Genomic DNA, 19831 nt, shown 5'->3' with positions numbered 1-19831 from the left:
GTTATTGATAGCCGATCCTTAATAATCTCAAAAGCGATCCGTCATACGAGAGTATTCCGTGAAGCGTATGCAACATTGAGAGTCGGAACAAAACGTTGCAGAATACAAAGCAAACAGTTACCTTAATACTTGAGATGTCCTGTGTACCGTAAACCTGTCAATAAGGCTACATCTCGACTTCTCTACAGGCATTGTGTTAAATCTTGGATTTTTAGAAACTTGCTTAATACGAGAGAAAATTATTATTGATTACTGTACACGACTCAGAGGTTTATGCCGTGCAAAGACAGGAAACTTACAGACAATACGTTGCTGTGTCCAGTTAAGTTATAATAATCCTAAATTACAAGATTTTGTGACTAAAAATCATACAGACGCATTAAAGTAATTTAAAATTATTAGTATGATTTAGACAGAAAGTTTACAAACTCGAAATTAGGAAGTGTTACTATAAGTATATAAAAGGGGTATTTGTTGTTGTTCTCGTGAACAAGACATTCGTAGATAATGTCGTAATATCGAGCTCCAAATAAAAATAGAAAATATTATAAATATCTCGTTTTAAATACTAGTAGTAATAAAAAAAATAATCATGTTAGTTAAAAACTTATTATGAAGTATTTTTAACATGACAAAATTTCCTTTGTAAATATTTATTAATTAATTATTCTTATGTGTAGGTACGTATTGGGCAAACAAAATACTTACACATACACAACAAAATACAATCGTTTTCTTTCTAAGAGGGTTCTATAAGACGTCAAACAAAAACAACGACAAAAAAATCAATCTGATACATTTCGCCAAGCATTGTAATTGAGCTTCAGATTTTCGAGTTTTTGTTGAATATGTCAGTCCTGAAAGTGTCGGACCAGCACAAGAGCCGCTCTTGATGTTAAAGGGCCAAATTAAACGAAAATAACAGAATAATTGCACGCGCGCCATTGAGACGTCGTTCTGACAAAATACTATGGCTCCGAAATGGATGAAATTCTAAGGGATTTTGACAGCATTCTCTTCGTTAATTGCCCTCAATGTTTAGGACTGTTTTGAGTTTTTGAAGTGTTTATTTATAGATTATGCTTCGCTTTTAATTGTTTCTTAGAAAGGCTTCTTGAAACTGTCATCGCTGTAGGTAATATTTTATCGCTGGATTAAATAAGCAAATCCAGTGCAAGCAATTGTCAATAATAGATAAATTCAGAAGAAATAAAGACACGATTAATTCAATGATTTTTATTTAAAGACAATAAAATGTTACAATATTGAATTAAATAAAAATAAATATTAAAAATAAAATAAATATCACTATATTGGAAATGTTGGCAACTGAATAACGTGATAGGAATTATTTACAACTTACGGAATGTATATTGGTATAACTATCATATTTCTGCGTTATAAGTTATGCGTGTCGTAAGTTAAATATTTATGCATTTAATTTAACTAATATTTACAAAACATTGAATTACAATATATGATTAATTAAGAATTAATTACAAATTAATATTAATTAAGTCTAAGATTTGTCTAATACTGATATTTTAACAAATATAACCTGTATTTTTTATCTATTACAACCATTTCATAATCTTATGCTAAAATAATTTATTATTAGTCGATTAATAAAATAAAGTATAAAAAAAATCTAAAGGTAGGTACAGATAAAATAATACGTTTATTTTAATACTTGATTTAATTCAATAAAACCGATTACTGCCAATTTATACAACCAATAGAAATAGCTCCCTATCGCGCCATTTGACACTATTCGCCGCTATACATTCTCGCGTCAGTTCAACCCGAGAAAGCAAGTGCATGTAAATCGACGTGTCAAATTGACGAATATATTAGGATATTACGAATTATTATGTTTATATAAAGATCATATTCACATAAGAAATAAATATTGATTATTAGGGATAGCGTACTAAAATCGGATATGATCGGTTTTACGAATTTTGCCGATGCTAAATCTAAGTAGTGTCGTAGTATCGACCAATGCATGACTTATATACAGCATGGTTATCAATCCTTCCGTCACATACTGGATTTAAATCAATACGACAATGCGTATTAATTATTTAAAGCTAGTAAAGTAATATAAAAGAAATATTCATCATCCTCTTGCCCTTATTCCAATTTTATTTGGGGTCGGCGCAGCATGTCTTTTCTCTCCATACTTCTCTATCAGACGTCATCTCATAAGTAACATTCTTTCTAACCATATCGTCTTTCACACAATCCATCCATCATTTCCTTGGTCGTCCTCTATCTCTATATCCATCCACATTCATGCTCAAGGCTTTCCTCAAAATATGTTCCACATTCCTCCACATTACATGCCCATACCATGATAGCCGCCTTCCACACAACTTCTCGGCTATCGGTGTCACTTTCAAACTTCCTCTTATGTACTCATTCCTTACTCTATCCATTCACGTAACACCACATATTCCTCTCAGCATTCTCATCTCCGCAACATGCAATTGTCTTTCAGTCATCCCTTTTGTAGCTCAATACTCTGATCCATATAGAACAGCCATACAATATAAAAGAAATATTACAACGTTAATTTTTCAATTACTTTCAATTAAAATAATAGTATTTTATCCAGTTACGTATGTTTTGTTACATATGTGTTTTTTTTTTAATTTAGCCGTTCGGTACATGCATGGTCTCTATCACACTGAATATATTGTATTGCCAGTGATGTGCGTGTTTATAATTAGATTATGTAATGCCACACAGGATAATACATTCTAATACGCCATCTCATGTCGCATTCAATACGTAACATGCATGGTTGAGTTACAAATTAAGTGACTTTCTAACACAACCAGCTGAAGATAATTACAGATTATGAAAAGAGTTCGTTTCTAAATTCAAATATAATAATCCCACGCCGTATGTCATTAATAAAAGATTATTATCGAATCATGAATGATTATATTATATTTCGTTATTTATTTACGAATTCATTATTATTGATTTTTAATTAAAATATCATGAATATTTTATTAAATATTAGGTTATTTATTTGCATATGGCAACCCATTTATCGTCCTGGCATTTCTGACAGTCGACTCTGCAGCACCAGTGGAAGGTGCAGTTGCACGGTTTGATGCTGGACTTTCTGATGAGTGCGTGTCCTCTCCCGCAGCAGAGTAGGTCACAGGAACCTGTCCGGGACGTTCTGCCAATACGGCATACGCGTCCTGATGTTCCAGCAGAGTCCATTTTGGGGTCGACTTCGCAAAAACTAGGAGATCTACGGACAGAAACGTATTTTATTATTAAGAAGTGGTCTTTTCATGGAAAATGCTGCTAATTTTGTTAAATTCTAAATACACTGAACATGCCCCAAAATAACTAAAGCTGAACCATTGCTGTTTTGTTGAAATTTTGGGTACTTTTGGTAACTACTATTTGTATCATAAGTATTTTCGATCATCTTTTTATATTATTAGTGTTTCCCTGTGCATCTTGTCTGTTGGATGTTCTAAATAAATCAACGAATGGAAACAATATCTTTATATGTGTTTGTTAAGTAACACTTACTTTTCTAAGAACAACAAACTCGTCTTCGGAGCTGGTCTTGCTCGACTTCGCCTTCTACCTCGTGGTCTACCTCGGAGTATTGACGGATCGTTATTCAATTCCTCTTGAGCCACGATAAGTGCCTATCATAATATAAAAAAACAGATTAGTCAGTTAAACATTCACAGTGTTATGAATTACAGTACACCTAAAAAATTAAAGTCTTAAATTTTATTTCTATATTCTATAAGAATATACCATAATATAATATATAAATGTAATTTGTATATTAATTGTATTTAATATTACACTTTGTAATGGGAGGGAACATTAAGCGATGTGTTCAGAGTCAAACTCGGAGTAATCTTCTATGAATTCATGTGCTTTTTTTCACTCAGATTTTATGTTGTGGTCAGCAGCGAAGGAAGATATCCACCCGCATTATGATTAATTTTGTAAGCACATATATTGATTTATTAAAAGGTCAAAATTACTACTGATCATAAGGGCTTTAGAAAGTTTAACTGGATAGATACCAGTAACTATCGACTAATCAGTTATCCAATGCTAATGTTTTGTTATGTTTTAGTATGTTTCGAAGTGTGGTAAGCTATTGGAAATATTAGCACAAGAAATATAACATTCTACATTTGGAAATTGTATTTTTACAGTGAAAGCAATGTTTTATACTTCCTAGTTTTTGAAACGATGACCACCAGGAACTGTATGGCCTAGTTACCAGTCCGTTTACTTGGTGGTAGGGCTTTGTGCAAGCCCGTCTGGGTAGGTACCACCCACTCATCAGATATTCTACCACCAAATAACAGTACTCAGTATTGTTGTGTTCCGGTTTGAAGGGTGAGTGAGCCAGTGTAACTACAGGCACAAGGGACATAACATCTTAGTTCCCAAGGTTGGTAGCACATTGACGATGTAAGGAATAGTTAATATTTCTTACAGCATCATTGTTTATGGGTGATGGTGACCACTTACCATCAGGTGGCCCATATGCTCGCCATATCCGCCAACCTATACCATAAAAAAGCCTTCGTTTCTTAAATGAAATAACATAATACCTTTCGGTACTGTCGTTTGATGCTCGAAGCCACAACCCTGAAATCTGGTGCGGCCCGCCAGCACGTCCGCAATTGACAGCTCCCGGATAGACCGTGACATTTACAGCGTACCTCCATGTGCGAGGCTAATATCTAAAAAGAATAGTTGTTAATTAATAGAAATGAAATATTATACTTATTCCCAAACGGTAATACAATTACATACTTCATTGCACAATGTATTTAGAACTTATTATATTTTTAAGTATTCCTATCATGAAAGATGGTAAAATAAATTCTGTATGTTCTGTATTCTGTATCTTTGAAAGTGGTAAATTTAAGAACTGATTCAGTTAGTTTTTAATTTATTAAAGTTTCTGTGTATACAGGTGGAAATATGACAATGATTGTTAGAGATATAGGAAAGAGAATGCCTACTGGAATCTTTACTGGCGTTATATTACCAATATTAGCGTAATGTAAATCCCTTGCCCGTGGGACGAGATCATTAATTTCTACAGCGACAGCTAACAAAAATGATGAATTCGAGTAATCCCGATACGTGATCGCATATTTGGCACAATTACGCGATCGAGCCACCCACCTCTAGTTCATAACATTTACATAATTAAACGCCTCACTGCAATCACTCTGACGTCTTAATTTCGCGATTGCCGCCGGCGAACAATTTCCCAAATTGAGTCGGAGCAAAAATTCAAATAAATCGGTGTGCCGGACCGCCTTTCGATCCTGCAGGCCTTAATAACGTGGTATTAAGAGCGCCCGCGATAGAATTCGCCACCCAAGACGTCTGTAATACGTCGTAATGAAGCCGGAATATTAAAAATGGCCCCGAACCGCTTATTATGTTCTCACCTCGGCGGGCGGTTCGTGAAATACGGCGGGCTAATATGGGGCCCGGAGCGGCATCGGTCCGGGCCGCGCGCCGCCTCAATAGCTTAATAGTGGCGCTATCTACAACACTTTAGGATCATTTCAAGCGACTATCTAAATTAAATTGAACCTCAAATAAACGCTTGAGAAACCAATACGTTTTTCTTACATAATAAATTGCTTTGTCGACTGTGGGTGGTAGACTTATAAACTTAATCCTGTTTTATGTTTTGGAATTATTTGTCCACTCTCAAGTCGAGTAACTAATTAAATTAAAAGTATATTGTGAGAAAAACTGGAACATTTTTATAAGTATATAAAGCGTGTTGTTTACGACGAAGTTTCATCGCTTTAAATGCGACTATTAAAAGATTTAAAGGTAAAATATTTGTTTACATCTCGTTAATGGACGTATTAACGCATTAACTCGTGTTGCTTTAAGGCGGCAGACTAAATATGATGTCATTAAAAACTGGGTGAGCACCTCGGTAGCAAAAACTAGACAAATAATGACAGATTGAGGCTAACGTATCATTACGTACAATAGCCCTAATTAAAATACGTTCTCTAGTATGTAATTTTGTGTTATGTGAGTTTATAAATAACATAATACCTAGAGGTGACTTTGTCTGGAGGTTAGTATTATCATAAATTTATCATTATTTAAATCTTTAAGACATGCGTGAGTTGTCGTTACTTAAAGTAAGATTACATATATTTTATTTGGATTGTTATTTATTGTTAGTAAATAAATATAGTTTTATGTATATATATATATATATAGGTAGGCGGTGGTAGGAAGAGAATGGTGATAAGTGTTCACTATCGCTCTCAGACAATGGCAGTGTAAAAAATATTAGCCATTCTTTGCATCATTATTGCTCCACAAATCTTGGGGACTAAGATTTTAAGTGTACGGGTTGTTGTGAAAAAGAAACAATTTTTTTAAATAAAACTAAGAGACTCATTGAAAAAGAGAGTTACTCTGGATTAAAAACTGAAAGATAAAATGTTATTTGTCGAACAACGGGATTTATCAATTTCAGCTTATAAGTGATTTCATATTAGCTTGACGGCGTTTCCGTCCTATATCAGGTTGACAAGCTGTCAACCTAGCGAAGCGTCATTGTCGTTGGAGGCGAGCAGCCATCTTAAAAACGAGACGGCGCCCGTTTACCACACTTATGACGAATCGCTGTGATTGCCGCCATATTGCCGTTTTGTTTAAACTATTTTAGTTGATTTTTATGTGAAAGTGCTGTGTATTTGAACTATTCCTGTGACTACAGTGATTATTAAATTGTAATTAACATTTTGGACTGGATCGTTTATTTTACCACGCCCATCTACCCGCTCTAAATAAAATGAGTTCTGGTGACGGCCCTTCTTCTGGTGAAAGCCCTCCTGGCCTTTCATCAGAAGTGGGATTCGATGGTGCTCAAGTTGAGTGTCAACGGACAAAATCGGATGCCGAAAAGTTACTAAGCACTATGGAGGCGTTGTTATCTCGGGTTCTTGCAAGTCAGCAAACACCAACTGCTAACACTACTCATTCTACGCAATTGCTACCTTTTAATCCAGACGACGAAGAATCTGACGTTAAGGCTTGGTGCAATATAACCAAAGCTATCGTTCTTAAGAAAAATTTAAACGGAATAGACTTGCTCATGGCCCTTACCAGCGCCTTGAAAGGACGAGCTGCAGCCTGCATTACTAAAGTGAATATAAACGAAATTACCTGGACCGTGGTCAAGCAATGTCTACTGGCGAAATTTTCAAAACCAAAGTTGCCGCAGGATTACTTCGACGACAAATTACGATTTCAAATCGCTGCCAAAGAAACAGCTTCCGAATCTGCACTACGTCTGTGGAGCTTGATTGAACGGATTCCGAAGTGCACGATGCCTGAAGAAGTAGTTACTGGATTTGTGATATCAGTGTAAAAAAGGATGGACTTATACGTCGCGAATTAAATGCTCACAATATTACGACTCGCACTCAACTATTTCGAGTACTCGGAGGTGTGTCCTTAAAACGCCAATCGGATGGTGGTGAAGATACCAGTAAGCCTGAGATCAAGTGTTTCCGGTCAGTTGAAAGATTCTCAGGCAGATGCAGCTTCTGTGGAATAAGAGGACATCGCTTCGCAGACTGTCGAAAACGTCGTGACAACTTCGGATCTGCATCTCAAGAGGTACCGAGCTCGTCACAAACATTGGAAAACAACTTCCGTGTCTTGCTACACTTGTGGAAAAAAAGGACACGTGACAACTAACTGTCCTGACAAGAAGAATGGAAGCAAGACTGCGGTCAAAGAGGTCCAACATTGTGAGCACCGTCCCTCCAGGGGGACTTTGAAAACATCATCCGGTGAGTCTGTCCCTTTTTTATTTGATAGTGGATCATCTTGTTCGCTTTTAAAAGAAAGTTATTGCAATAAACTTTTGGGTACTGCGCGTAAAGACGTTGTTTATCTTACCGTGGTATCGGTGGTAATGATCTGCTATGTACTACACAAATTCTAAGTGAGGTTGAAATCGGTGCTCTTTCACGTAGTACCAGATTGCAACATATCAAATCCTATTATAATTGGCAGATATATTTTTGATTTAGGGTTATGTGTTAAAATTGACAGTGATAATCTTGTTATATATGCCAAAGAACAATCAAATTTTTGTAATAAATCGGATCCTTTAGATTTATATCAAATTAATACAGATTTACAAGGATGTAATAAGGATATGTTGATTTCAATTTTAAGAAAATATTCTGATAATTTTATCGAAGGTACACCGACTAAACCAGTTAAGACAGGAGTATTTGAGATAATTTTGGTAGACCCTCAAAAAGTAGTGTATAGACGTCCTAACAAACGCGCACCTATAGAGAAACAAATAATTAAGGAATAAGTCAAAAAATTGTTAGATGCTGGAGTTATCCAAGAGAGTTCCTCTCCTTTTGCAAGCCCGATTGTCCTCGTTAAAAAGAAGGACAATTCGTTTAGGCTTTGTGTAGATTATAGGGAGTTAAACTCTAATACTGTATCGATAACAATAATGCGGTTCGCTTGGATGTCGATTTGATTAGGGAGGATGCTTCGATAAATATTCAGAAAGCTGCTGAATCTGAAACTGTTAGATTTAACCACGGTCGCGCAAAAATTAAACCATTTTCTAAAGGTGATTACGTGTTCATTAAAAACAACGAACGCAATAAAACTAAATTGGATAGGAAATTCAGAGGTCCTTTCGTAATTACAGAAGTTTTAAATAATGATCGTTACGAACTTAAAAGCATAGCAGGTAGTTCCAATCTAGTTCTTAAATACTTTCACGAGAATTTGCGCGCAGTGCCCCAGGGACATATCGGATCACTAGAAATCGCGACTAGTCTTTTGAATGAGGATGAGGCCGAGACGGCGTCGGATAATGAAGACAATATATTAGGCTTTAATAATGAGAACGAGTCATTAGACCGTCTAGACACCTTGACCGTATGCTCGGATACCGCTTCCGCGGACTCACGTACTATGTCAGCCAACTCAGACACAGTGAGTGCTCATTCAGACCCCGAAACGTGGGACGTTATTAACGAAGTTAAAATACATTGAAACAAGACAATTCACCATCATAGGTAGGTATTTGTCTACATACTATACTTACTGCCAGGTGTTGAATGTGTAATGTACGTCGTGAATATTTTGAGTATTTAGAAATTTGTTTGATTAGATGATGAACTTCTTAGTCCCAGAGAGTAGACGAAATTTGTCGTCCGAGCCTCACCCATGCAGAGGGTCAGCTTGTCATGTGATGAACCTAGCATCATCTGACGAAAATTGTCGTCCGAGTCGGGTCCATTACGCTGACTGGGCTGGCTTGTCCTGGATGATTGCTAGTTATAAGTGAGACGAAAAGCGTCGTCCGGGCCAAATTCTGCCAAGGATTGGCTTGTCTGGTTATTCGTAAAGACGAAAGGTGTCGTCCGAGTCATATCCTGTCAAGGATTGGCTTGTCTGGCTATTCGTAAAGACGAAAGATGTCGTCCAGGTCATATCTTGGATGAGGTAGACCTGTCATGTTTAAATATGTGAAGTGTGGTGTCAGAGACATATTTTAGATAGAACATTAAAATTTAGGTTCATATTTTCAAACGATTGGTCTATCTGTGGTGCTGAGTAGTTGATAAATAGCATTAAGTCAGGATGAACGAGCAGATTACGCAGTTAACTTAATTTGTTTCAGATTAAACGCCCGTGGACGGTCGAATGTCAGTCTGGCCGTGACGGCGTTTCCGTCCTATATCAGGTTGACAAGCTGTCAACCTAGCGAAGCGTCATTGTCGTTGGAGGCGAGCAGCCATCTTAAAAACGAGACGGCGCCCGTTTACCACACTTATGACGAATCGCTGTGATTGCCGCCATATTGCCGTTTTGTTTAAACTATTTTAGTTGATTTTTATGTGAAAGTGCTGTGTATTTGAACTATTCCTGTGACTACAGTGATTATTAAATTGTAATTAACATTTTGGACTGGATCGTTTATTTTACCACGCCCATCTACCCGCTCTAAATAAAATGAGTTCTGGTGACGGCCCTTCTTCTGGTGAAAGCCCTCCTGGCCTTTCAAGCTGATGTCAATATAATACAACATTCTTGTATAATTTTTTGTCCTGTTAATTAAAAAATAAGAATTATAGGCTAAAGTTTTTGATAAGCAACGTAGACGTCTTTTAATATACTTATGAGTACATACTGAAATAATCATTGTATTAAATAAAAAAATTGAATTATTTTTATCAAATAAACATTTGTCATTATTAGTGTACTTTTCCCCTCGCTTGCGTGGGTTTCACTAATACTTTGTTTTGCTACGTTCCGGTTTGAACTTGGGTAAGCCAGTGTAATTACAATGAGGGCCTAAATAATGACTCCAATGGTTGAAATCGCATCGATGCAAGAACTGGTTTATGTGACAGTGACAGTCTATAGGCGTAAGTGACCACTTACCATCAAGAGGTACTACATTCGTCAGCCAACCACAAAAAAAATTATCAAGTATTTTCGTCAAGTGTTGCCATACAAAATTTCACGCTCGTATATTAACGATTAAAATATATAATAATCGATGTTTTTAAAGTCTAAATTAATTAATTAAAAAAAGGAATGAATATAAATGGGTAATGAAATAATAGAAGTAAATTAATTTTTTTAATGATTGAAACCAATATTATAAGCAAAACAAAAGCATCGTGCATACATCACGTGGGTCCACGATAAGCTAAGTACTGGCCAGTTTTATCTAAATAAAAAAAAAATAGTAGCTGAATTAAAACTTGCACTCGCGTTATCGTTTATTTAAGTGAAGTAGTTCGACGTGAATCAGAGGTTAATCTGTGGGACGATTAGTGAGTGACTAACGCTAATCGGTTTAAGATGGCCGTAGCTAATCCGACGAGACTTAGCTATTGGTGAAATCGCACACGACGTTCTCGTAACTACGTCGATAAATTTTTGTTCTATATCATTGAAATATTTTATTCAGAACTGGTTGCAGCCTGTGGCTTTACTCGTTTTACGGGTTTAGTTGTCATGTGTTAGGCAAAAAAGTAGCCTATGTCGTTCTTTGGAGTTCAAATTGTACCGAATTTCATCAAATTCGGTCTATTGATTTGAAAGGTAACAGACAGACTTTCGCATTTGTAATATTAGTATTGAACGCTTCCCGCTTCGATACACTTGGGAGATATCTTTCCCTATATTATATTTCCATTGCTAATTTCACTAAAGTCCTTTAAAATCGAACTTGATTTAAAAAACTAAAAATACTATGTTTTACATTTAATACGACATTGTATATTACGTAAAGGTTTGTATCGCCACGCAAAACCGTAAACATATAATTGTCACCTATATCGCATTACCGAAGACTTAGAAAAATATTCCGAGGTCGCGATTGCGGGGGATGATTGTATGTTTTAAATAAAGTAAATTCATTAACTGTTATGTCACACACGTTTTAATCGAATCAATTCATGTTAGTTTATTTATTTATTTAATGCTTTATTGTAAAAAATATAACTAAAGGCAAAAATGTCCCACAGTTATACCTGCACTCCCTTTGAGAAGATTTGGAGCTAATCACTATACTGATACAATAAGGGTTAGTTTACAAATTTGCAATTTGTACAATTTCGAGCCATGAGAAGCACCTGAATCTGGTGGTCCGTTAACCGAACTCTTCTTGGTCATTGCTGACTTTCCCTCCAATCCAATTTTGCGACTGATAGAATAAAGAGTACATCTGTGTTTTTCTCACGCATTTGCACCATAATGTGTCGCGACTTGGCTGATCTCCATTGAGAATGGGTGCAGTATTTGAAACCAGATTTCTTTGTCAGGGATTGAGGACTAAAGTATCCCTAGATTAGAAACACCTCTAAGCATTTCGAACATTTTACCATAAATTTAATTAGTTAAACTGCAATGCTAATTAAATAATTTGCAAGATTTAATCTTCAAATGTAAGCTGAAATTTTGATGCCGATTTTTTCGTTAATATTTAGATTTTTATTTCCATATTAAACTTAATTACCTATTTCTTTCCACTTTTTAATATTAGTAAATAATAATTAGTTATTATTGTAATCCCGACCTGAACTACCAATAGTTAACATATCAGCGATTACAAAATACATTTCAATGAAGAAGTTAAAATTAAAAGGGAAAATCAATACGAAGATCTTCGAAAAATGAACAATACGTCGTCGTCGGATCGATTTTTTGTAACATAATTATCACCTCGGCTCTCTAATGTGGTACCTAATTTCTAGTGTGGGTTGATGCGAGATCTTTTATAGGCCCGCTGCAGGGAGACAATGGGGTCACATCACACCGTTACTCTATCGTAAGTTATAAAAACATTTTAATATTATATTATGTTTTGTTCGTTACACATAAAATCTAGTAGGTAATTGAATTGATACGAACTCCTTTACTATTTTAGTTTATATTTGTAAATCCGATTTAGGTTATGTAGCATGTTACTAACATATTATTTAACTAAATTTCGCTAATTTATCCAAGATAATATCCGTAAAACAATGCGTTAAATTGTAAGTATTATGTTACAGTTCATAATATTTCGATGGTTTCGGTCAACATTGATTCCGACACAAGTTCTTGTAATGAAGGCTGTTAAATTTGAAGCGTTTTTAATATAAGTGTGAAATAGTTGGATTGAATTTTATTTGAAATTGATTGTGTGTATCGCTTAATTAAAAATTTAAGAATCAACATGTACATATATTTTTATTTTGTGGTAGGATGAGACGGAAAGTGACTACGCACATCTCAGCATTGAAAAGACTGCAGTTGTTAATTAATAAATATGTATAAAGCATACCTGTGAAATTATCTGTTGGGTACTTTATATACTCATAGTCATTTATATTAGTCATAACACTGATTAATATAATTTTAATAATATTTGTTAGTCGAAGATTATATCAATGTATTAACCACGTTTTGGATTATAAGAGCCTGATTATAAAATTAAGTAAATTATTAAATATTGAGTACAGACAACATAAAAAATGAAAAAAATGATCGACATTTTAATCTTACAAACATGTCATGTAATAAAAAAATCCGTAAATTTAATAGATAGTTAAGATTAAAGAACATGACTATAACTCTAATTATAAAACATTAAAAACAATTAGAACATGAAAACATAACTAATCTATACTTAAATGTTCGTTCACAAGATTAAGTGAATGTTACGCAACGGTGTAAATGCGGCCGATTTTATTTTGACATTAATAAAAATATCATCAGGGGTTATTATAACCGAGCGTGTCTAACAGATCTCTGGGATGCTGTTAATTATGTGGCCACAATACGAAATCTAAAATGCCGATGGAACGTTCGAGTGGGGTCGGGGACCACCGGGTAAGTGGTAGGGTCACGTTTAACTTTATTATTACCAGATTACGATGCAATTAGAGATGGTAAGCCCAATGTTTATATAGATTTACGTAAATACATACTTAATATATATTTGTATTAAATAATGTACTGAAGTATATAAGTTTTGCCGTAACAAAGTAAAGTAACAGCCTGTGAATTTCCCACTGCTGGGATAAGGCCTCCTCTTCTATTAAGGAGAGGGTTTGGAACATACCACGCTGTTCCAATGCGGGTTGGTGGAATGCACATGTGGCAGAATTTCGATGAAATTAGATACATGCAGGTTCCTCCATTCCTCACGATGTTTTCCTTCACGCCGAGCACGAGATGATTTATAAACACAAATTAAGCACATATATATAGTGGTGCTTGCCTGGATTTGAATGCGCAATCATCGGTTAAGATGCACGCGTTCTAACCACTGGGCCATCTCAGCTCTCCGAACCACCGAAGTTTTGCTGAACATTTTGATAATTTAAATGATGATTCTGTTTTGTTTTGTGATGATATTGCTGGGTGAAATGATTTTTCACTTATAGCGTATAGCTTCTAAAATTTAGCGTCGCTTTGAGTATTATACTTTAATGCAGTTTTTATTGCAATTGTATTTTAATACATCTTAATTAAGAAGACTAAAGTCTACAGTTTCGAAATTACAACTAACAACACAAATTAATTTCGAATTTGTAATAGCCGCCCGTCCCGCCTTCACACGGATGGACATAAGACTTTTTTGTTTTTTTACTTTTTTTCAAATACTTTTTGTTATTTTTTTTTAACTTTTTTAAAGATACCACTTTATCTATTTATACTTACAATCTGAATCTGTTCATCGTTTCTTTTATTCAAGTAACGTAGATCTATAAAAAAATAATATGCTCCCCATACTATGTTTTATTATATCTCAAAGGAATTAGACAATGTTTTCCATGAAAACTCCTTAGCGGCTTGATTTTTCCAACATTTTTAACAATTGTCTTTCTATTTCTACTTATTTACACAAAACGTTAATAATTTATATACTTAAACCTTCCTTATGAATTACTCTGTCTATTCATGAGAATCGCATGAAAATCCATCCAGTAGTTTTGGAATTTATCGAGAATTTACAGACAGACAGACGCGGCCGTTTTGTTTTATAGTATGTAGTGATAAGCAATACAACATTCTAAATTACAATTATATCAAACGAACATTTAAAATATAAATCTTACACAGAGATAAAATCCACATGTGACCTTTTAAAACGTAACAATATTGTATATGCTTATCTATATTTTAATATCAACAGCGATATATCAATAATATCCCTAGGCAATCGGTAGAACGCATAAAATAGTATAGATCGTTAAATAACGTTGAAGCAACATTGTATTCCTATCGTAAGTTTTGACTTTATTTTATAGCGACCACAGTGGGAGTCGTTAAATGTCAAAATAAAATACGTGTTAATAGTAAATTATGAAATGAACTAATTAAGCAGTCCAGTGTTGCCCGCTTTCTAATTAAACAAAACCAACTAACTAGAGTATTATGGGACGCTATTACATATTACTAGTATATTATAGATTACAGTAGTTATTTATTAATAATTATAATCTGCATATATTCTTAACACAATATAAGTAAACTAATTTCTTTCTTATGAACGTTTGATCAGGAATTATTATTCTAGAATATATAATTAATATATTTTTTTAGCACATATTAACTATTAATCAACTGGTTTGTTTTGTTATACATAATAATTTTATATTTTGTACGGACGACAGACGATGTAGTCTTATCAAAAAATAATAATAAATATATGTCAACATATGAATTTTAAGAATTAGTATGGCTATTTATTTAAATAGGTGTAACATTTTGTTTTAAAACGAGAATCAAATTAACTTTATTATATGCGTGTTGAATTCTATATAAAATGTTTATTTTCCATAAAACAAACATAATTTTAATTTTAATATTACTATGAAGCGAGGTTGCCTAATGTCGTTATTTTAGCTACCGTTTAAAAGGCTGTCATTCGTTAATTAACAATACTAAATAAGCTAATTTGTTGCCACCATAGACGGCTATGAAATACATTTTACGAGGATTATCTAATTATATAGAGGAAATATTTACACGGTTTTAAATCTTGATGCCTTTTAAATATATTATTAAATAGGTAATTTTTTGTTTGTTAATTTTACAAGTTAATTTAAAACATCTGTTCATTATGTGCTGTTAAAGAGTTATATTTGGTATTGTTGTATAGTTTAGAGCTATCATTTAAATATATAAGGGTTAACGTAGATCTGGAAATGAGAAGAAATCTCCCTGAAAATGAAGATGATGGGGTTCTTCAGGCCGATTTTGGCACTGTGCACAATAGTGCGAACCATTTGCGCAAGCACAGGTGCTCTTCCTTGCTCACTCTTTATCGAATAGGATGGTGACATGGAAGGTCCCCACTACGAGGACTAAACTACATTTGGGAATTTCTTGACAAAAGTAATCCAATACCTAAATTTATATAAATAAAAGCGAAATACCGCTCACTGATTAGTCAAGTGATCTCCGAAACTATAACACCTACAAACTTGAATTTTATCAGGTAGGGTCCTTGTAAGTTGTAGGTATCTGTTAAGACCGGATTTTCTGACACACCACCTCTAATGGGGGTAAAACAGGGGATGAGAGATTATCGGATCGATTCGGGATTAACAATACAGGATCTTTGAATCTGATTTGTTGAATCAACGAGCCAATTAAATAGACGAAAACAACTATTGAAATTTAAATAATACCAACATTTTTACACTGCAATATTAAAGTACAATTAAATTAAATATAGCTATAAATGTCACCAGACGCGTTTAAACAAAGCACCAATATAAACACCCGACTCCAACCTTATAATTAACTACTATAAACGAATAACAAATTAAACAATTTGTACCAACATTTGTGTTCGTATTATAAAAAACCATCCAACTCGAATTAAATTGAATTAATCGTAAATCCTAATAACCAAGCGCGAGACATGGTATGCGGCTTTAATGTCAGATTTTGTTACGGACAGGAATATAATAACCACCAACGTTTCTATGAATTAACAAAAGGAACAATCATTCTTACGGCATTGACTTTAGGGTGATATTCCTTTCGTTATAATTTCATCAAACGCACGTGTTATTTGGCGATGTCGTGTTTAAGATCTCTATGACATTATTATTATTAGGCGGAAGGCCTATTAAATAATTCAAAGTAATCCGGTACCGCGGAGCAAGTATTTTGGCTTAGCTGTCGGTCGACGATGATAGTCGGACGGTAGATTTGTAAGCTGACAAATCACTCCCTGGCATGTTTATGTGACGGCCACACAGTCAACAGTCGATAATATTAGTACGGTTGACTCCTTAAATCTTTATTTATTATTGCAAATTTATATGTAGGGAATAACATTGTTTGTTTATAAATAAATACATAGTATTTTTAAAATGAATAAAATGATATTATTAGTTCTTAAGTATATGGTGACTTTTAGTATTATTATCATCTAGCTGTGTCCGTGATTTTTTACGAGTTTGAATTTAACAAAAAAAAAAAATTAACTAAGGTACTCCTTACTATATCAGTTATCTGCCTGTGAAAGTCCCGTCAAAATCGGTTCAGCTGTTCCAGAGATTAACCGGAACAACCAAAAAGACAAAAGTTGTAAAAAAGGTTATTTTGGTATACGTAACGTGTAACCAATTATACATACATATGCATTGAGTAAGAAAAGGCTATTTTAATATTACAAATATGTATAGATGTACATACTACCACCACCCAGGAAGGGGAGAGCCCACTACGAGTGAACGAAGATTATAATATTTAATTATATATCTGCAATATATACCTACTGATTTTATGACTTGTATAACAAATACAGTACAGGTGGTATTTAGTCTGAGAATTAAAACGGATAACTTTTTTCAATTATTCCTTAATTTCTTTGATTTCCTTTGGAAATATTTAAGTATAATTTAACGGGACTTACAGCATAGGAACAGATAACTTATATATTACGTTTGTATGATTCGCTTTTGGCGCTATCTTTGGGAAAATATATATTTTAGCCAAATAACAGTAGTCAGTATTGTTGTGTTCCGGTTTGAAGGGTGAGTGAGTCAGTGTAACTACAGGCACCAGGGACATAACATCTCAATTCCCAAGGTTGGTGGCACATTGACGATGTAAAGAATAGTTAATATTTATTACAGCGTCATTGTCTATGGGTGATGGAGACCACTAACCATCAGGTGGCCCATATGCTCGTCCGCCAACCTATACCATAAAAAAAAGTTTAACAGCATTTAATTTTTCTGTATGTTTCCTTACATTTTTCAAGACAAGTATACAATTTGCAGTTTCCCTGTAATCGGTTACGCCTTTTATTTTCTAAAGTATAAAACTGGGAAGTCACAAAGCAAGAATAAATAGGGAAATTCTAGATCAACTTGCGTCATTTTAGACTGAATTAATTACCTCAATTAGCAAAAACCCTTTTGTTTTTTAATATATAGTGACTTGCTTCGCTAGTGTGAAATTTATTAATGAAGAATATATAATTATATACTTAATATATCTCTCGATAAAATACGTACTTAAATATAGTTATACCCTTATAAAGTACTTAAATAACATTGTTTTAATTTAATTAAGCGTATATATTATCATTTGTAGAGTATCTTCGTAAAACTCGCACGCAATTGAATATAAAGGAGATGTATTCTCTCGTTCTACTAGTTTCAGTCGGTTTAATACTAAGTTCCATATTGCTTTCTGCCTATCTCCGTAACGAGTAGGATTCCGTGGAATGGGAACCTTCAAAAATAAAATTATGATATATTAATTTATATTTATTATATTCCTAAGCTTCGTAAACTAAGTAACTCCGCGAGATTTTTCAGTTACAATAGACTGCATTTGTATTTGTGTACTTTTTATTCTCGATTGAAAATTTCCATAATGACCAACATCGGTTCGGAAGATATTATTTATTACAACATGGAATTTTAGAATGTTCTTTTACGTCACAGAACCTTTTATTTTTCGTGGGCCGACTTACTCTTGCCTATTTCTTTTACCGGTAATTTAAAAGATGTTTACAATATTTGCGCACGTTTTACACATATGGGATATTTTATTAATGTATAACTTTTGATAATAATTATTTTTATTTTACGAGACTCAGTTATTTTTTGTCAGGTCACACATGAATTTTACATTCGCTGCCGTATTATGGTATGCATTCAATGTTGTTAAACGCATATAATATCGCTTCGTAAATAAACAATTAGCAAAAAACTTGAGCGGCACTCATGAGATGTAGGAAAACGAATGAGATACTTGAATTACTTTTAATATTTGTGTCTTCAAGGAGCTTTAAAACCATTGATGATACGGTTAATTTACCGACAAAAGACGAGTACTACACTACCAAAGATAATTATGTATTTTTAATTACACTCTCGTAATTTATATTCGAAATAAAAGGTCCGTTGTTTGAAGCAAAAAGCTAGTCACGTTACGTCCGTAGCTAGTTTTCTATTTATATTTTACGTTATAACTTTATGCCGATGCATCAACGGACCACCCACAAGGGTCATTACCATACCCCGCCCATTTACGGCGCTTCAAATCGAACTAAATATGTATTTTAACTCATTTCACATCCCTAACGGCTATTCGAAACACCTTGGACATACCATCGTCCCACTTGAAGTCATAAAAGGTTAATTAGTTCCAAAATCACAGGTCAAATTATATGAATATTGATAAAGGAATTTCATTAATTCTACAACATCATTAGTTTGTATGCTTTAACTGTGGTTTAATAAAATCAAAATAGTTTTATTCATGTTTATATTCAAGAATAAAGATTTATGTTGTGATAACTGCATGGTCACACGTAAGTACTTTTATTTTTATTTTGGTACGTTGGATTAAATAATTCTCTCTCGGCATTTCAAAAATTTATTAAGTCCATTTGGCTAGTTAGTAGAAAATTAACTTAGGTAGTTTTTAAATTTGTAAATTTGCTAATTAGAAAATTAGAACGTTCATTGATGAGATTGAAGATTTTTTTCAAAACTTACAGTAAATCTTGTTCGTATATCATATAGACAGCTTATACTTGTATTTTAATGAGTCCAGGACTTAAATTCTATATAATGTATTGTATATAGTACGTATTGAATTTGTTTTTTGAGAATTTTTTACGGAGAAATCCTCATTCTCAAGACGAAGTTTGGAAGTTGGTGGAAATTGGAAATTACACTATCGTGCCTCCATATCATCACTCTATTGGATTATAAAAGTGACGTATGTATTTGTATATACG

At 33.9% G+C, this 19831-nt stretch overlaps 1 protein-coding gene across 1 annotated transcript in view; it reads right to left on the bottom strand.

Annotated features, from left to right (window-relative positions):
- Nucleotides 1–2864: 2864 nt before the first annotated feature.
- Nucleotides 2865–19831, bottom strand: part of LOC124531350 (protein Wnt-10a) — a 43363-nt gene continuing 26396 nt past the window's right edge. Inside the window, exons 4-6 of the mRNA XM_047105886.1 lie at nt 4617–4748; nt 3562–3683; nt 2865–3271 (exon numbers count right to left, since the gene is read on the bottom strand). Of these exons, the coding sequence (XP_046961842.1) occupies nt 3037–3271; nt 3562–3683; nt 4617–4748 (489 nt within the window). The 3' untranslated portion in view covers nt 2865–3036. The remainder of the gene's footprint in view (nt 3272–3561; nt 3684–4616; nt 4749–19831) is intronic.

The sequence above is a fragment of the Vanessa cardui genome, chromosome 7 (assembly GCF_905220365.1).
Source record: "Vanessa cardui chromosome 7, ilVanCard2.1, whole genome shotgun sequence".
Taxonomy (NCBI): domain Eukaryota; kingdom Metazoa; phylum Arthropoda; class Insecta; order Lepidoptera; family Nymphalidae; genus Vanessa; species Vanessa cardui.
The sequence above is the reverse complement of the archived record's forward strand: the minus strand, read 5'-3'. Positions and strand labels throughout refer to the sequence as shown.